Below are 13,212 nucleotides of genomic sequence, written 5' to 3' on the forward strand. Positions count from 1 at the left end.
TATAATTATCATTATTTTTTGAAGTCCTTCCAAATATTATTTACAAGTGTTAACGCATAACATAGATCTATCTCAATTTCAGATGAGATTCACAAATATATTAATAAAGGAAGTTTTTAAATAAAGAAAAATGAACCAAGTTATTTACTAATATAGCATAATATCACAATCTATTATTGATAAACTGCGATAGAAATTTATTAGTATCTGATAGATGTCTATCATAGTCTAATTATCCTATTAATAAACTATTTAAATAAATTTAGACATATTTGAGCCACACTTCTTGCAAATAGCAATTTAAGTAATAATGTTTTGTTCAAACTTGTTTTAAACCACTTGTTGCACATTATGAGGTGTGGACGTGCGTGTTGGTCTCATAATGAGAAATTTAAGGAATGGATTTTATCGGATTGAGAGAAATAGTCATTCAAATGTTGTAGAAATGGCTAATTTTTTGACAAACAAATGATGATTTAACTTCAACCTTTGAAAGAATCTTTGACAAATATAGTAAATAGAAGTAGGAAGAGAATTTTGAACACAATTTCGATTTTCTTCTCCCATATAAAGAGGGTTGAATGAATTTGCATATTCATTCAAATTTCTAAGTTAGCAATTATAAACGAAAAGGAGAATAGACTAAATAAAAGGCATAGAAATGATTGGATTGAGATCAAACATCGTAGCATTATTATCTTTTTTGTTATTGTTGGCATCTACAACTGAAGGTCAATCCATTTTTGATGTTACTAAGTATGGTGCCAAACCAAATACTGATATTACTCAGGTAAGTACATGTATAATTAATAAAAAAAATTAAATTTATATAGAAGATTTTAATTTGATGAAATAATTCAACTTACAGGCCTTAGCAAATGCATGGAAGGAAGCATGTGCATCGACCACTCCAAGTAAATTGTTGATTCCAAAAGGAGTTTACCAATTAAGTCAATCTAACCTCAAAGGTCCTTGCAAGAGTGTTCCTATTGAGGTTCAAGTCGAAGGGACATTACAAGCTCCTCTCCATCCAAACGGAGATGGATTAGTTATTTTCGAATATATTGATCAACTAACATTGTCAGGCACTGGAGTTTTTGATGGTCAAGGAAAAACAGGTTGGGAAAAGAATGATTGCCATAAAAATAAAATATGTACCAAACTTCCAATGGTAAAATCTCTAATTATATATATTAACTTATACTTTTTCCCCAATTGATATATAATTTGAAAACACATAATTTCAATTGTCTTGAACTCATAGCTTTTTTTTTTTTTTACTCTCTTTTTTGTTTAAACGTTTCAGAATTTGAAGTTCAATTTCGTCACCAATTCAATAGTGAAGGACATTACTTCCTTGGATAGTAAGAATTTCCACATCAATCTTTTGGGCTGCAAGAATTTTACTTTTGAACATGTGACAATTATTGCACCGGACCATAGCCCCAACACCGATGGAATTCACATAAGTAGCTCAGAAGAGATTAACATTCTCAATTCAAAAATCGCAACTGGGGATGATTGTGTGTCTGTTGGAGACAGCAACAAGCATATAACTATTACTGGTGTAACTTGCGGACCAGGACATGGCATTAGCATAGGAAGCTTAGGCAAGTACACCAAGGAAAAAGATGTGATAGGAGTTACCGTGAAATCATGCAAAATAATCAATACTTCAAACGGTGTCAGGATCAAAACATGGCCAGATTCTGTTGGCACATTCACAGCCTCTGACATGCATTTCGAAGATATTGAAATGGTTAACGTCAGCAATCCTGTCATTATAGACCAAGAATATTGTCCATGGAATCAATGCAACCGAAAGGCATGTATTGAAATTATTCCTCTAATTCATTTTAAACTTGGTTACTTCAAGAAATATTCTTTTTCTCCTTTAAAGAAAAGTGCAAACTTGAGGTACAATCATATCAATAATTTTTTTGGTATGTTTTAGGTTCCATCAAAAATTAAGATCAGCAACGTCAGTATCAAAAATATCAGAGGCACTTCTGCTACTCCGGTCGCAGTCAAGCTTCTTTGCAGCAAAAGTGTACCATGTGAAGGTGTAGAAGTTTCTGATATTGACCTCACTTACAGTGGAAGTCGAGGACCGATTACATCTCAATGTGCTAATGTCAATCCCACCGTTTCTGGAAAGCAAAACCCACGTATATGTGCTGAACCTGCTCCTGCTGATGCTCCATCAACAGATTAATCTTTTCAACGATGACACAAGTCAGCAAAACCATATGTGAAGTTTATCATACCTCTATTTCACAACAATTTTGTTTTACTTCTAACATTCCATAGGTTTGCTTCATCTAATAATGCATGCAGCGGAACATGTACCTTTTTCTTCTTCCATTTTATTTTGAAATGCATTTTAATGAGAAGTTCAATCATAAATTTATACCTTAAACTGTCGGTTCTATCAATTTCAACCTTACACCTAATTAAGTGAGTCGTATTATTTATTTTCAACGTTTTAATAAATATAACATTAGACAAGAACTCCACTTTCACCGACGCTATACTCTTAAATTTGAAAAGTTTCATCTAACTCTATTGAGTTTTAAAATTGTTTCCTAAAAAAAACCAAAGAGCTTTTCTCTAAGATGATGGAAATTATTGTGACTACTCATGTGTAAAAATTAATTTCTGATTGATGTTGTAAATGATGCGAAGAATATATTTTCTTTTGTTATTAGCAATGCTATATATGTGGGAAGAATGATATTTAGCAATGATATTAATCTATTAGATAGTTGAAATAAAGTTGTACATATTATAATACATGCCTTTGAATTTTTACATGTTAGCTCTCACGAATTAGTTTTTAAAACAATTTTAAAGTTGAAAATTAAGAAAATTATAATGGGTGGCAAAATTGGTTGTTACCATTTTACCAATATGTTGTCACACAAATAAATATTTCAAAATTATTATTTTTAATCTTTTTTTGTGAAACAATATGAATATTTTTATGTAATTTTTTTAGTATGGTCAATAACTGATATACCATTACTTTCGTCTATCATGGGTAGGCCACAATCATGAACCATCATAGATCACCATATTTATGTGTACCACTAATTGACAAATTTTTTTAGTTGGTGAAATTTTCAACTTAATCCAAGTTTAAAATTAGTTTTGCCCAACTCATTATGAAGTTTCAAATAAAATAAATTGTCATTTTTTCAAAAATAAATTTCTAAAATAAGAACCTTCCAAGTTTTAAATATTGAGTTTCGACAATGAAGTTTGAAATAAAATAAGTTGCTTACTATCTTAAACGGATTTCTGAAATAAGAACTTTTCTTTTTTTAAACGGTTTAACTTAGCTTTTCTTTTTTTTTTTTTCTTTTTTTTTTTAATTTTTTAAGTTTTAGAATCAAAGTTTGTTTAATGAATATCTAAATTTGGAGTATAACTTGTTGGGATGTATGCCCTAAAACCTGGTAGTTAATAAGTTATTTGAAATAATGATTGATTATCTTAGATATGCAATTATACATTAAGGAAAGATTCAAGGTTATATTATGTAACTTGAATAGTACGTGGTAGACATACAAATGGATCATGTTCAAGTAATAACCTAAATAGTTTGTAGTATATGTATAAGGTTGGGTGTCTTATCTTGGTGACACTATGGATACGACCGACTTTGTAAATATTATAAGAGTTGTAAGTGTTATAAACGATTTAATTCAAATCGTTCATGTAGAGACATGCGAGTGGGGGTATCTTATACTGGGAGCACGAAATGATTAAACTCTCTTTATAACACTGTTGACTAAAGAGATTATCATTTCATAAGATGACCATAGGTAACTCGACCTCAATCCTGAGTGAGTTATGAACTCCTATTTATGAGACCGACCCTTTGATTTGTATGAGCGAGAGTGGCCTGACTCACTGACTCAATAAGCCTACCAATTTGGTGATTTTTCTAACTAGGGAGCTAAGAACATAGATACATAAGGTGGAGTTTACTCCTTCTCATTTTCATGATAAAAAGATGAGTTGCTTCTTTAAGTGCTGACTTCGGATCTCAAACAATGGGGCCCCTCCCTCTCATTAACTCGATAGGGTTTTGTCTATGATAGGACCATACACAATTTGTTCATTAGAAGATCAGTGGGACTTAAGAAGTAAAAGGTAATCATAAGAGTAAAACGGTAATTTGATCCAACTGTAGTTACAGGCAATTCGTGAAGGGTTGACTTTCTGATAATTTGTTATATTCATGGACATAGAAATATATCTACAGTGCAAAGAGTGCAGTTGTGGGTCTTTAATATTGTGACCCATAGTTAATAAATATTGATTAATTTAATTTTAAAGTTTAATTAATTAATCTTGTATCATTAGAACTTTTAATCGGTTAGTCTATTAGGTCACCCTGCTAGCTCATTAAGGATAAAACAAGGAATATTTAGTTTTGAAAGAAATTGAATTGTTCAAATTATAAGAGAATTTAAGTTAATTTTATATAGTGTGTAACCCGAATGTACACAAATCAGTCATAATGTGCATATATACAGTCAAATGTGTACATCTTCCTAGATAAAAAAATTAACAAGAACCCTCTAACTTTGCATGCATTTATTTGCATATAACTCCTTTGTTATATGTACAATCATTTATCTTATGGGTAAAATTTCCAGAATATCCTCAGTCATCTTTACATAACATCATGGTCAAAACAGTCCATTCAAACAATATCATTAAGTCACGTTGTTCGATCAGTAAAAATTAACAATTCAAACAGTCTAGAATAACCCGTCTAAAAAAACAATCCAAGCAGTCTAAAGTAAACAGTCCAAGTAGTCTAAAGTATATAGGATGACTGGTTCGAAGGCGAACCACTAGAAAGTCACTTACCTCAAATTGCAAGTCCAAATATTGTTCTCCAAACAAACAATCGGTAACCAATTAAAAAATGCGAAATAGAACCAACAACACAAAATCCAAATTTTAACAAATCTAAAATAGCTCGAATTTCATTCATTAATTCCGAAAAAAACTCCAAATAAATTACTCAAAGCGAAGCTTGATCAATAATCACTCCAAAATTTTCAGTCTCCAAAATCTCCACCAAAACAGATTTTAATTCAAATGGAGAACATTTGATTTCTTTCCAAAAAATCCAATTTCAACCTTAAAATAAAACCAAAAAGATTTTAGGCCAAGAATTCGATGGACATTCAAGAATTCCTAGAAAATCCACAATTTATAAGTAAAATCCCAAAAACACAACCCAAATAACTAACAAAAGGGTCCAACACCTTGACGGCTTACCAAAATCACCAAAATTGCTCTTTAACATTGCTGGACAACGTCTCAAAACTTCAAAAACTTCAATTGAACACCAAAACGTGATGGGTATCAACCAACAAGAACAAGAAATTAATGGGTAACAAATTAATTCATGAAATTCACCTAGAATGCGAAAATATAACCCAAAACACTCACCCCAACCGACAAACGGCGCGACCCCTCAACGGTGAGGAGACGGTGACGCGTGGCTTGACAACAACGATCTAGAACGTTTGACCAACTCCTCAATGGTGGCGGACCCTTGAAACAGAGCGACAAAGAGACACAGCGGCTCCGACGATGCGAACAAACCGGGCGAGCTTTGCTAAGGCGGCGCGACGTGACGACTTCAATGGACGGAGGGGGTTGTGGCGTGAGGCAAAGGCGCAGCTAGTTTCAGGCAGAGAGTGATGCAAACGCGGGTGCAAGCTTGGCTATCGACGCTCAACAGGAAGGAACGAGTAGTTGGTGGCTTCGGATCGCTGGTGCAGACGTTCGGCGGAGAGGTTAAAGGTGGTGACACGACGCTGGAGGACTTTGTGTGGTGTAAGAAGAAACTCAGGAATGGGAGGGGTTACGCGCACGGGAAACAAAGAGGGAAGAGAGAGAGAGAAAATTAATTTCTTTTTTTTTTCTCTTTTACTTTTTCATACAAATAACTAGAGATGTCCACGGGACGAGGTAGAGTCGGGATGTCATTCCCCATCCCCATCCCCGCTCCCCATTTCCTTTTCCATCCCCGTGAAATTCCCCACGAGGATCGGGACGGGGATTCTCGGGAGTTTTTCCCATTACTTTTTTTGTAAAAAGCCAATTAATTGAAATCACTAATGTGAGAAAATTTTAATTAAATAATTAACTTTATCACTAAATTATTTATTATACATAGTTTTATATGACAATTTGAATTTAAAGATAAATTACTCAAATTTTGGTCTAAAAAAGCTAATTAATTTTTTTTAGTAGAAAGAAATAAATATAAATCAAATTATTCATATATATAATCTAAATTTAAACATTCAATTTAAACATATTCATTATCTTTCCCAATAAATAATCAAATTTGAAATTTAAATGTAATATTTATATAATAATAATAATAACATTACATTAGATAACTATACTAAACAAATAAGTAAAAACTGGGGTGGGGATGGGGAACGGGGCGGGGCCGGGGCCGAGACGGGAATGCATTCCCCATCCCTGTCTCCATTTAGCTCACGGAGAATTTTTCCTCCACTCCTTCCCCCATTCCCCGCCCTGTTCGAGATGGGCCCCGCGGGGCCCCATCCCCTTGGGAAAATTGATCTCTACAAATAACCCTAACTAGCCCTCCTTTTTATACTTGTTTTTCTACCTTTCCTCCTCCAATTCCGAATTTCCTTTTTCCCCCTTCAAATTCTAAATCCCTATCTAAATCCAAAAATCCATATTCTCCCTTAAATTCCATAATCTTTTTAAATTCCAAATCTCTTCTCAATTTAAATCCAAATAAATTCAAATTCAATAACTCAACTCTTTTCCAAAATTCTCCTCCAAATTAATTTAAATCATTTATGCACAAAACAACACGAATTATCTTAATAAAATAATCCAAATATTAAATGGGACGCCAAATTAAGTCCCAATTAATTCCAAATAATTAAATTGAAATTAATTTAGTCAATTATTTAAATCTTGAATTTCGTTGTAACCTAACAATCCAAAATAAAATGTGCATAGTTACATAATAAATCAAGGTGTTACATTCTACCCCCTTAAGAAACTTCCATTCTCAAAATTTCTAATCTAGAGAAAACTCAAGGTATTGTGACCTCGTCTCGTCTTCTCGTTCCCACATTGCTTTCTTGAATTGTTGATTCCACCAAAGAACCTTTACCAATGTTATCTCTTTGTTGCGCAAAACTTTCACTTCCTTGGCTAAGATTTGAATAGGTTTTTCTTTGTACTTAGGTTCTCATTCAACTGCAAAGGCTCATAATCCACAATATGAGATGGGTCCGCCATGTACATCCTCAACATGGAAGCATGAAAAATATTGTGAATTGCCGACAGAGATGGTGGCATGGTCAACCGATAAGCTACAGGGCCAATCCATTCCAAGATCTCAAATGGCCCAATGAACCGAGGGCTTAACTTACCTTTCTTGCCAAACCTAAACAATCCCTTTATAGGTGCCACTTTAAAAAATACTTTATCACCTACCTTAAACTCCAAGTCTTTACACGTAACATCAGTGTAGCTTTTCTGCCTACTTTGAGTTGTCAACATTCGGGCTCTAATCTTTTGTATCGCCTCATTGGTGGTCTGCACCAACTCCAAGCCCAACAATTTTCGTTGACTAACCTCGTCCCAATAAACAAGAGATCTGAAGCTCCTTCCATACTAGGCCTCAAATGGCATCACGCCAATGGTATCCTGCTAGGTATTATTATAAGCAAACTCCATCAAGTGCAAGTGGGAATCCCAAATCCCTAAAAATTCCAGCGCACATGCACGTAACATATCCTCCAAGGTCTGATTCAAACACACAGTTTGACCATCAGTTCATAGGTGAAAAGCTATACTGAAATCCAATCGAGTACCCAATACTTTCTGAAGACTCTTCCAAAAGCTGGATGTAAAATGAAGGTCCCTATCGAACAAGATAGATAACAGCAGCTGTGCAATCTCACCACCTCTTTCGTATACAATTGTGCCCACCTACTCACTGAATATGTGGAATTTCCTAGGATAAATTGTGCTAGTTTGGTGAGTCTGTCCTCTTTAACCCAAATCATTGTATATCCTTTCGTTATCCTTAGCAAACCCACAAAATCGATATACATATTCTCTCACTCCCGCTCTGGTACACTCAGAGGTTGCAACTGAAGGAAATCGGATTCGAGATTTTCATGAGTAGCGGAAACAAGATTATTCCAAATCACAATCATGAATGAACAATACATTTACAGTCGACTTCAAACAAGCGGTTATACAAATAATACAGAAATTACAGCATGAAAAACTCAAATGAACAAAGAGAGAAACTTTACGAACATTGGAAGAAGCGTCTCCACGCTATGTTACGCATGACTGCTTGAACAACAACAACCTCGAATGTTCGATCTACACGACCACAACACAGAAATGAACACAGCACGAACACTTCATGCTCATCCTTAACGAATGCCTCAGCCACGAACTCCTCAGCAACAGCACGAACGACCTCCACAGAACCTCGATGGTGTCGAGTTGAGTAAGACACAACCAACAAGGTTACCTTGGTATTCTCGGTGTGAGAATCTAGAGGGTGGGCTCTGTTCGGACTTGGTATGAGGCAGACGAAGGAGGAAACACCGTTCGTGTACGCGACTAGGCAAGTGGGAGATGGCGGAGACCTATTGTATAGGTCGATGCCCAATCATTTAGATAAAACAAAGCGATCGTCTAGCAAAAGCTATGTGATCGTTTAACTCATCGTTTAGCTCGGTCTATTGCCTACAGACTCTATACGATCGTTTACTTTGGGCAAGCAATCATCTAGCAAAACTATGCGATCGTTTAGTAAATACTACACGATCATTTAGCTCGCCACTGCATGATCGTTTAGCTCGCCCACCTATCGTTTAGTAAATCTGTATTTACCTGACGACTCCATGAGTTTCTTTTGTGCGAGAGAGAAAACTCAAAACTTTTTCTGAAAAACTTTTCACCAGTTTGTAAATCATCATCTTTTCAAAATAGGAAAACAACTTTCCTTTTAAACTCATGGTTACTATGAATCCAACAACCACCCACTTATTTGGTTATTAAAGAAAAATAATTAATTATCAATAATTAATATTATTATAAATATAAATGATAACTAACTTATCATACTATATTTATAACCTATAGTTTTAATATTTCAACTCATGAAACATATAAAGCATAGTTCTTTTTCTATTCCATGGTACTTAATGTAAATCTCATTTACATCAATCCTCCACTAGATGTATCTCATACATCATACCGATTATATAATATATAATCAAAATACCTCTTATCAATTTGAACATTTCAAATCAACATCAAGTACTGATCCTCAATTGAATCCATTAAGCTATCAAGGGGACCTTATGGACCTATAGCTCGAAGCTCCAACGGTACGTGAATAACTGACTAAACTTTTTAGTCACGGGATCCACCATCCGTTAACTGTCAGGCACTCCACTAAAGACCGACAGTTAAACTTTCCTTACCACAGATATATTATGTGTCCATTTTAACCAATCAGCAATGCGACAACCCTTCACAGATCGCTCGAAGTATAGCTGGGCCAATAACAGTTATGCCCCTGTAGTTACATCTGTCTCTTTAAGCATCACTGATCCCTCTAATGAACATAAATCATAGTCCTACTATGACCGTGTTTTCTCTTCCAAAGAGAAGCTATTGTCACTATGTTTAAGCTCTGGAATCAGCCCTTAAGGGAGCAATCTCTCTACTTATCCCTGCTTTGGGAAAGGAGTGAATTCTATTTTGTGGATTGAGTTCCCATCTCCCAGATCAGACAAGTCCCCAAAAAGGTAGGCATGTTGAGTTGGCAATTTGGCCACTCTCACCCATACTAATCAAAGGACCGCCCTCAAAGGCAAGAGTTTCCAAAACATTCAGGATTGAGGTCGTGTCACTTATGGTCGTTTAGTTGAGATGCAAGTCTCTAGTACAATGGTGTTATATACAGAGTCTAGTCATCTCGTGGTCCAGGTCCTATACAAACTCTTTGTATAGGACACCCCGGCTCGCACGTCTCCACATGAATGGTTAGGATTTACCATCTGTAGGAGTTTACGACACTTGCAAACCTCTACAAAGCGGGCCGTATCCGTAGTGTCACTAGGATCAGGTATCCCACCTTAATCCTTATACTATAGACCGATTTAGGTTATCACTTAAGGCATGTCCACTTGTATATCACATATACATGCTTAAGTTCACATAAGATAACCAAGGAGCTTTGTTTATTGGATATGAGTAAATGCCAGAATTAAATAACACTTATTTTATTCATTAAACAATGTGTGTCTTTACAAAATAACGAGACTCCGGGAGAATTAGGACACCAATCCCAACAATCTCCCACCTGTTTTATTCATTAAACAATGTGTATTTTTACAAAATAACACTTATTTTATTCATTAAACAATGTGTTTAAATTCTTGAAGGTTTCTTAATTAATTTAACTGGAATCTTGTGAATTCTTTGGTTGGATTTGTTTTAATCTTAATGAAGTTTTGATAAATTCTTCTGACAAATTAATTTGTTGAAATTCTTGTTTGCAAAATCATTCTAGCCTATGCATCATTGATTGATTTCGTTGCAAGTATTAGGATCGCATGTTTAGGGTCTAGACTTTTTCTGGCTAAACTCATGTATGACCTAGTATAATCTTTCAAAATAAATCATGCTACAAGATATGGCTTTTCGGCTTGTCGTGTGTCTCAACAATTGAACCCTTTATTATTGCTTTTCAATTTTAACTTATATGTTGATAACAAAGAAAAGTTTTAAACTGAATTAGTGTTGGTTTGGATTTTTAATCAAAATTGGCTAATTGCGGTATTAGAATTTCTAATAGGTTGAGGGATTGACAGATTTAGCGTAACTAATTGGTGTCTAATGAAAGAAATTGCATAGGAACTCTCTCTTGTTCTAGAAATTACATAAACTCCTTTCCTAGATTGCATTTACCACTTTTATTTCAATTTCACACATATTATCTCTTCCACACCAAAACCCCCATTTATCGCTCTAGTTAGAAAACTCAACTCGCACTTCTCTGTGGATCGACTAGGACTTACCACTATTGCTACGTTTTATGTAACGACCGGATCCTTACATACTATGGTCCGACCGCTACGACATGCATGCTTAGACTTTTCTATTATGAGATGAGTTTTGGTAAAAATCTCAAAAGAATATATCTAAGATTTTATTAATTAGGTAGAAAACTATATAAAAAGTTTATTTTACAAAATGCTAGGATCCATAAAACAGTAGCGTAGTCATACAAAAATGCATATGCCTATAATAGTGAGTTTGAAGGTTGGCTATTTGAGCGACGTCCAGTTCTGCCACCTACGCCGTGTCCTTACCTACAAAGTCTGTAAAAATAGGATGAGTATATAATATATCCAGTAAGTAGTTCTTACATAGGGTAGTGACCAAATGTACATTCACATGCAATATGTTCTGAAAACATATGATCGGGACCGAAAATGTATAATAACATGTGGTGGTCGATTATGCTTCTAACGTAAATTTTTCTGCCCTGATAGGAAGATGAGGACTTAGGTGGAAACTAGCCCATCTGAAGATTAGCGGGTTATGCAGTCAGTCGGGCAGAGTCGCATCCAACATCAACCATTAACATAAACGTAAGATTGGACTAGAGGGGTGCAACCATACATACCTTGTTAGTCCCTAGCATAATCGTGACATAGAATTGGGTCTAGAGGGGTGCAACCATATATGCCCTGCTAGCCCTAGAAGCATAACCTTTATCTAATTAAAAATTTAATCTTATGAACAAACATAATGCATGGGGTCCCTTGTCGATAAATGTATTTTAAACATGTAATGCAACATAACAGTAACATAATTATGCAACATGTTAAAAGTACACTACCATAAAACACTGGTGAGATAACTACTTACATTGACTGCGATCCTAGTTATTCCTTATTATTCCCTATGGTTTGATCAGTAGAGCTTTCCCTCTTAAACTAGAAGGAAATTTGGGCAGCACCTCACCCGAGCTTTTATCTCTTCTAACCTCACAGAACTTCCTCACTCACACTTACTTTCACACGATTCTTTGTTACTGAGATTTGTTTGAGAATGGGTTAAATCTTCCAGCAAAGGGTCCTATTTATAGTGGTTTTCGGCTTTTCTCAGTGTGACAACTCATCCTACAAATGGCTTCTTTAAAATTACTTAGGTTTAAGAATTTCTCTTAATAAGACACCTAATTTTGGCTAACGTTTGCCCTTACGTCTTCAACCTTTGTTTGTATTCAATTTTAGGGTTCTCCATGTATAATCTATAAGATCGTGGCCAAATTCAACGCATAATCCACGCTTCTGCCCAAATCTCGCTCTCTTTGTTCTCAGAATCTCGCTCTCTCTAGCTTTCTCGCTAGTTTGGCTCTCGCGACTCTTGCTCTCGCTGTCGCTGTCGCTGTCACTGGTCTCGCTGTCTCTGTCGCTGGTCTCGCTCTCGCTCTTGCTCCCGCTCTCTCCCACTGTCTCGCTGAGAATCTCGCTCTCTCCAATTTTCTCTCCAATCTCACTAATTTTCACGCGTGGTTGCCTTCACTGCTGGATTCCACTTCCTCTTTTTAACTCTTTCAAATTTTAAGAGTATATGGGCAATTAATTCACCTCCAATTCTTCTAATGAGCAATGCCCAAACAAAAAGTTATCTACTGCCTGTTGTCTCTTGAATTAGCTAGCGTCCAACTTCTAATTAATCCTCCCTGATTTTGCTCCCTTATTCATTATTTTTGGATAATGAACAAATTTCCTATTTTTTTCCCATTCTAAATTTCCACCCGATTTTCCTATTAAATTTATATATTTTTCATTCTTAATTATATATTTTATTTGTTTTTCTGCTTTCTAAATTAGGGTTAGAGTATTACATTTACCACCCCTTTAAATAAAATTTCGTCCTGCTTAATATTTGACATTTAATTTCCTGTATGTGCACAAATCTGGGTCGCTACATTTTAGTAGTGATAGGAGTAGTTCAGTATTTACAAATTTCTTTTGTTTTGGTTTAGAGTCAAACTAACGACATCGATTCTCCACCCGAACATTGAGCATCAATAATTCTCTGTCTCAAAGTCAGTTGTACCGCCAACTGTGC

The 13,212-nt window shown here is 35.2% G+C and overlaps 1 protein-coding gene across 1 annotated transcript; it reads left to right on the top strand.

Annotated features, from left to right (window-relative positions):
- The first annotated feature begins 661 nt into the window (after positions 1 to 661).
- Positions 662 to 2,215, top strand: LOC150036363 (exopolygalacturonase-like). Its single transcript, XM_090314109.1, has 4 exons — positions 662 to 790; positions 869 to 1,171; positions 1,307 to 1,825; positions 1,955 to 2,215. Exons 1-4 carry the CDS (start codon positions 662 to 664, stop codon positions 2,213 to 2,215), a joined length of 1,212 nt encoding a protein of 403 aa, XP_090170235.1.
- The last annotated feature ends 10,997 nt before the right edge of the window (positions 2,216 to 13,212 follow it).

This window comes from Benincasa hispida, chromosome 5 (genome assembly GCF_027475165.1).
Source record: "Benincasa hispida cultivar pf3 chromosome 5, pf3_genome.v1.1, whole genome shotgun sequence".
Taxonomy (NCBI): Eukaryota; Viridiplantae; Streptophyta; class Magnoliopsida; order Cucurbitales; family Cucurbitaceae; genus Benincasa; species Benincasa hispida.

Coding starts and splice junctions, on each gene's coding strand:
- LOC150036363 (XM_090314109.1), top strand. CDS start 662: ATGATTGGATTGAGATCAAACATCGTAGCATTATTATCTTTTTTGTTA. Junction 1,172..1,306: donor TATGTACCAAACTTCCAATG/GTAAAATCTCTA, acceptor TAAACGTTTCAG/AATTTGAAGTTCAATTTCGT. Junction 1,826..1,954: donor GGAATCAATGCAACCGAAAG/GCATGTATTGAA, acceptor GGTATGTTTTAG/GTTCCATCAAAAATTAAGAT.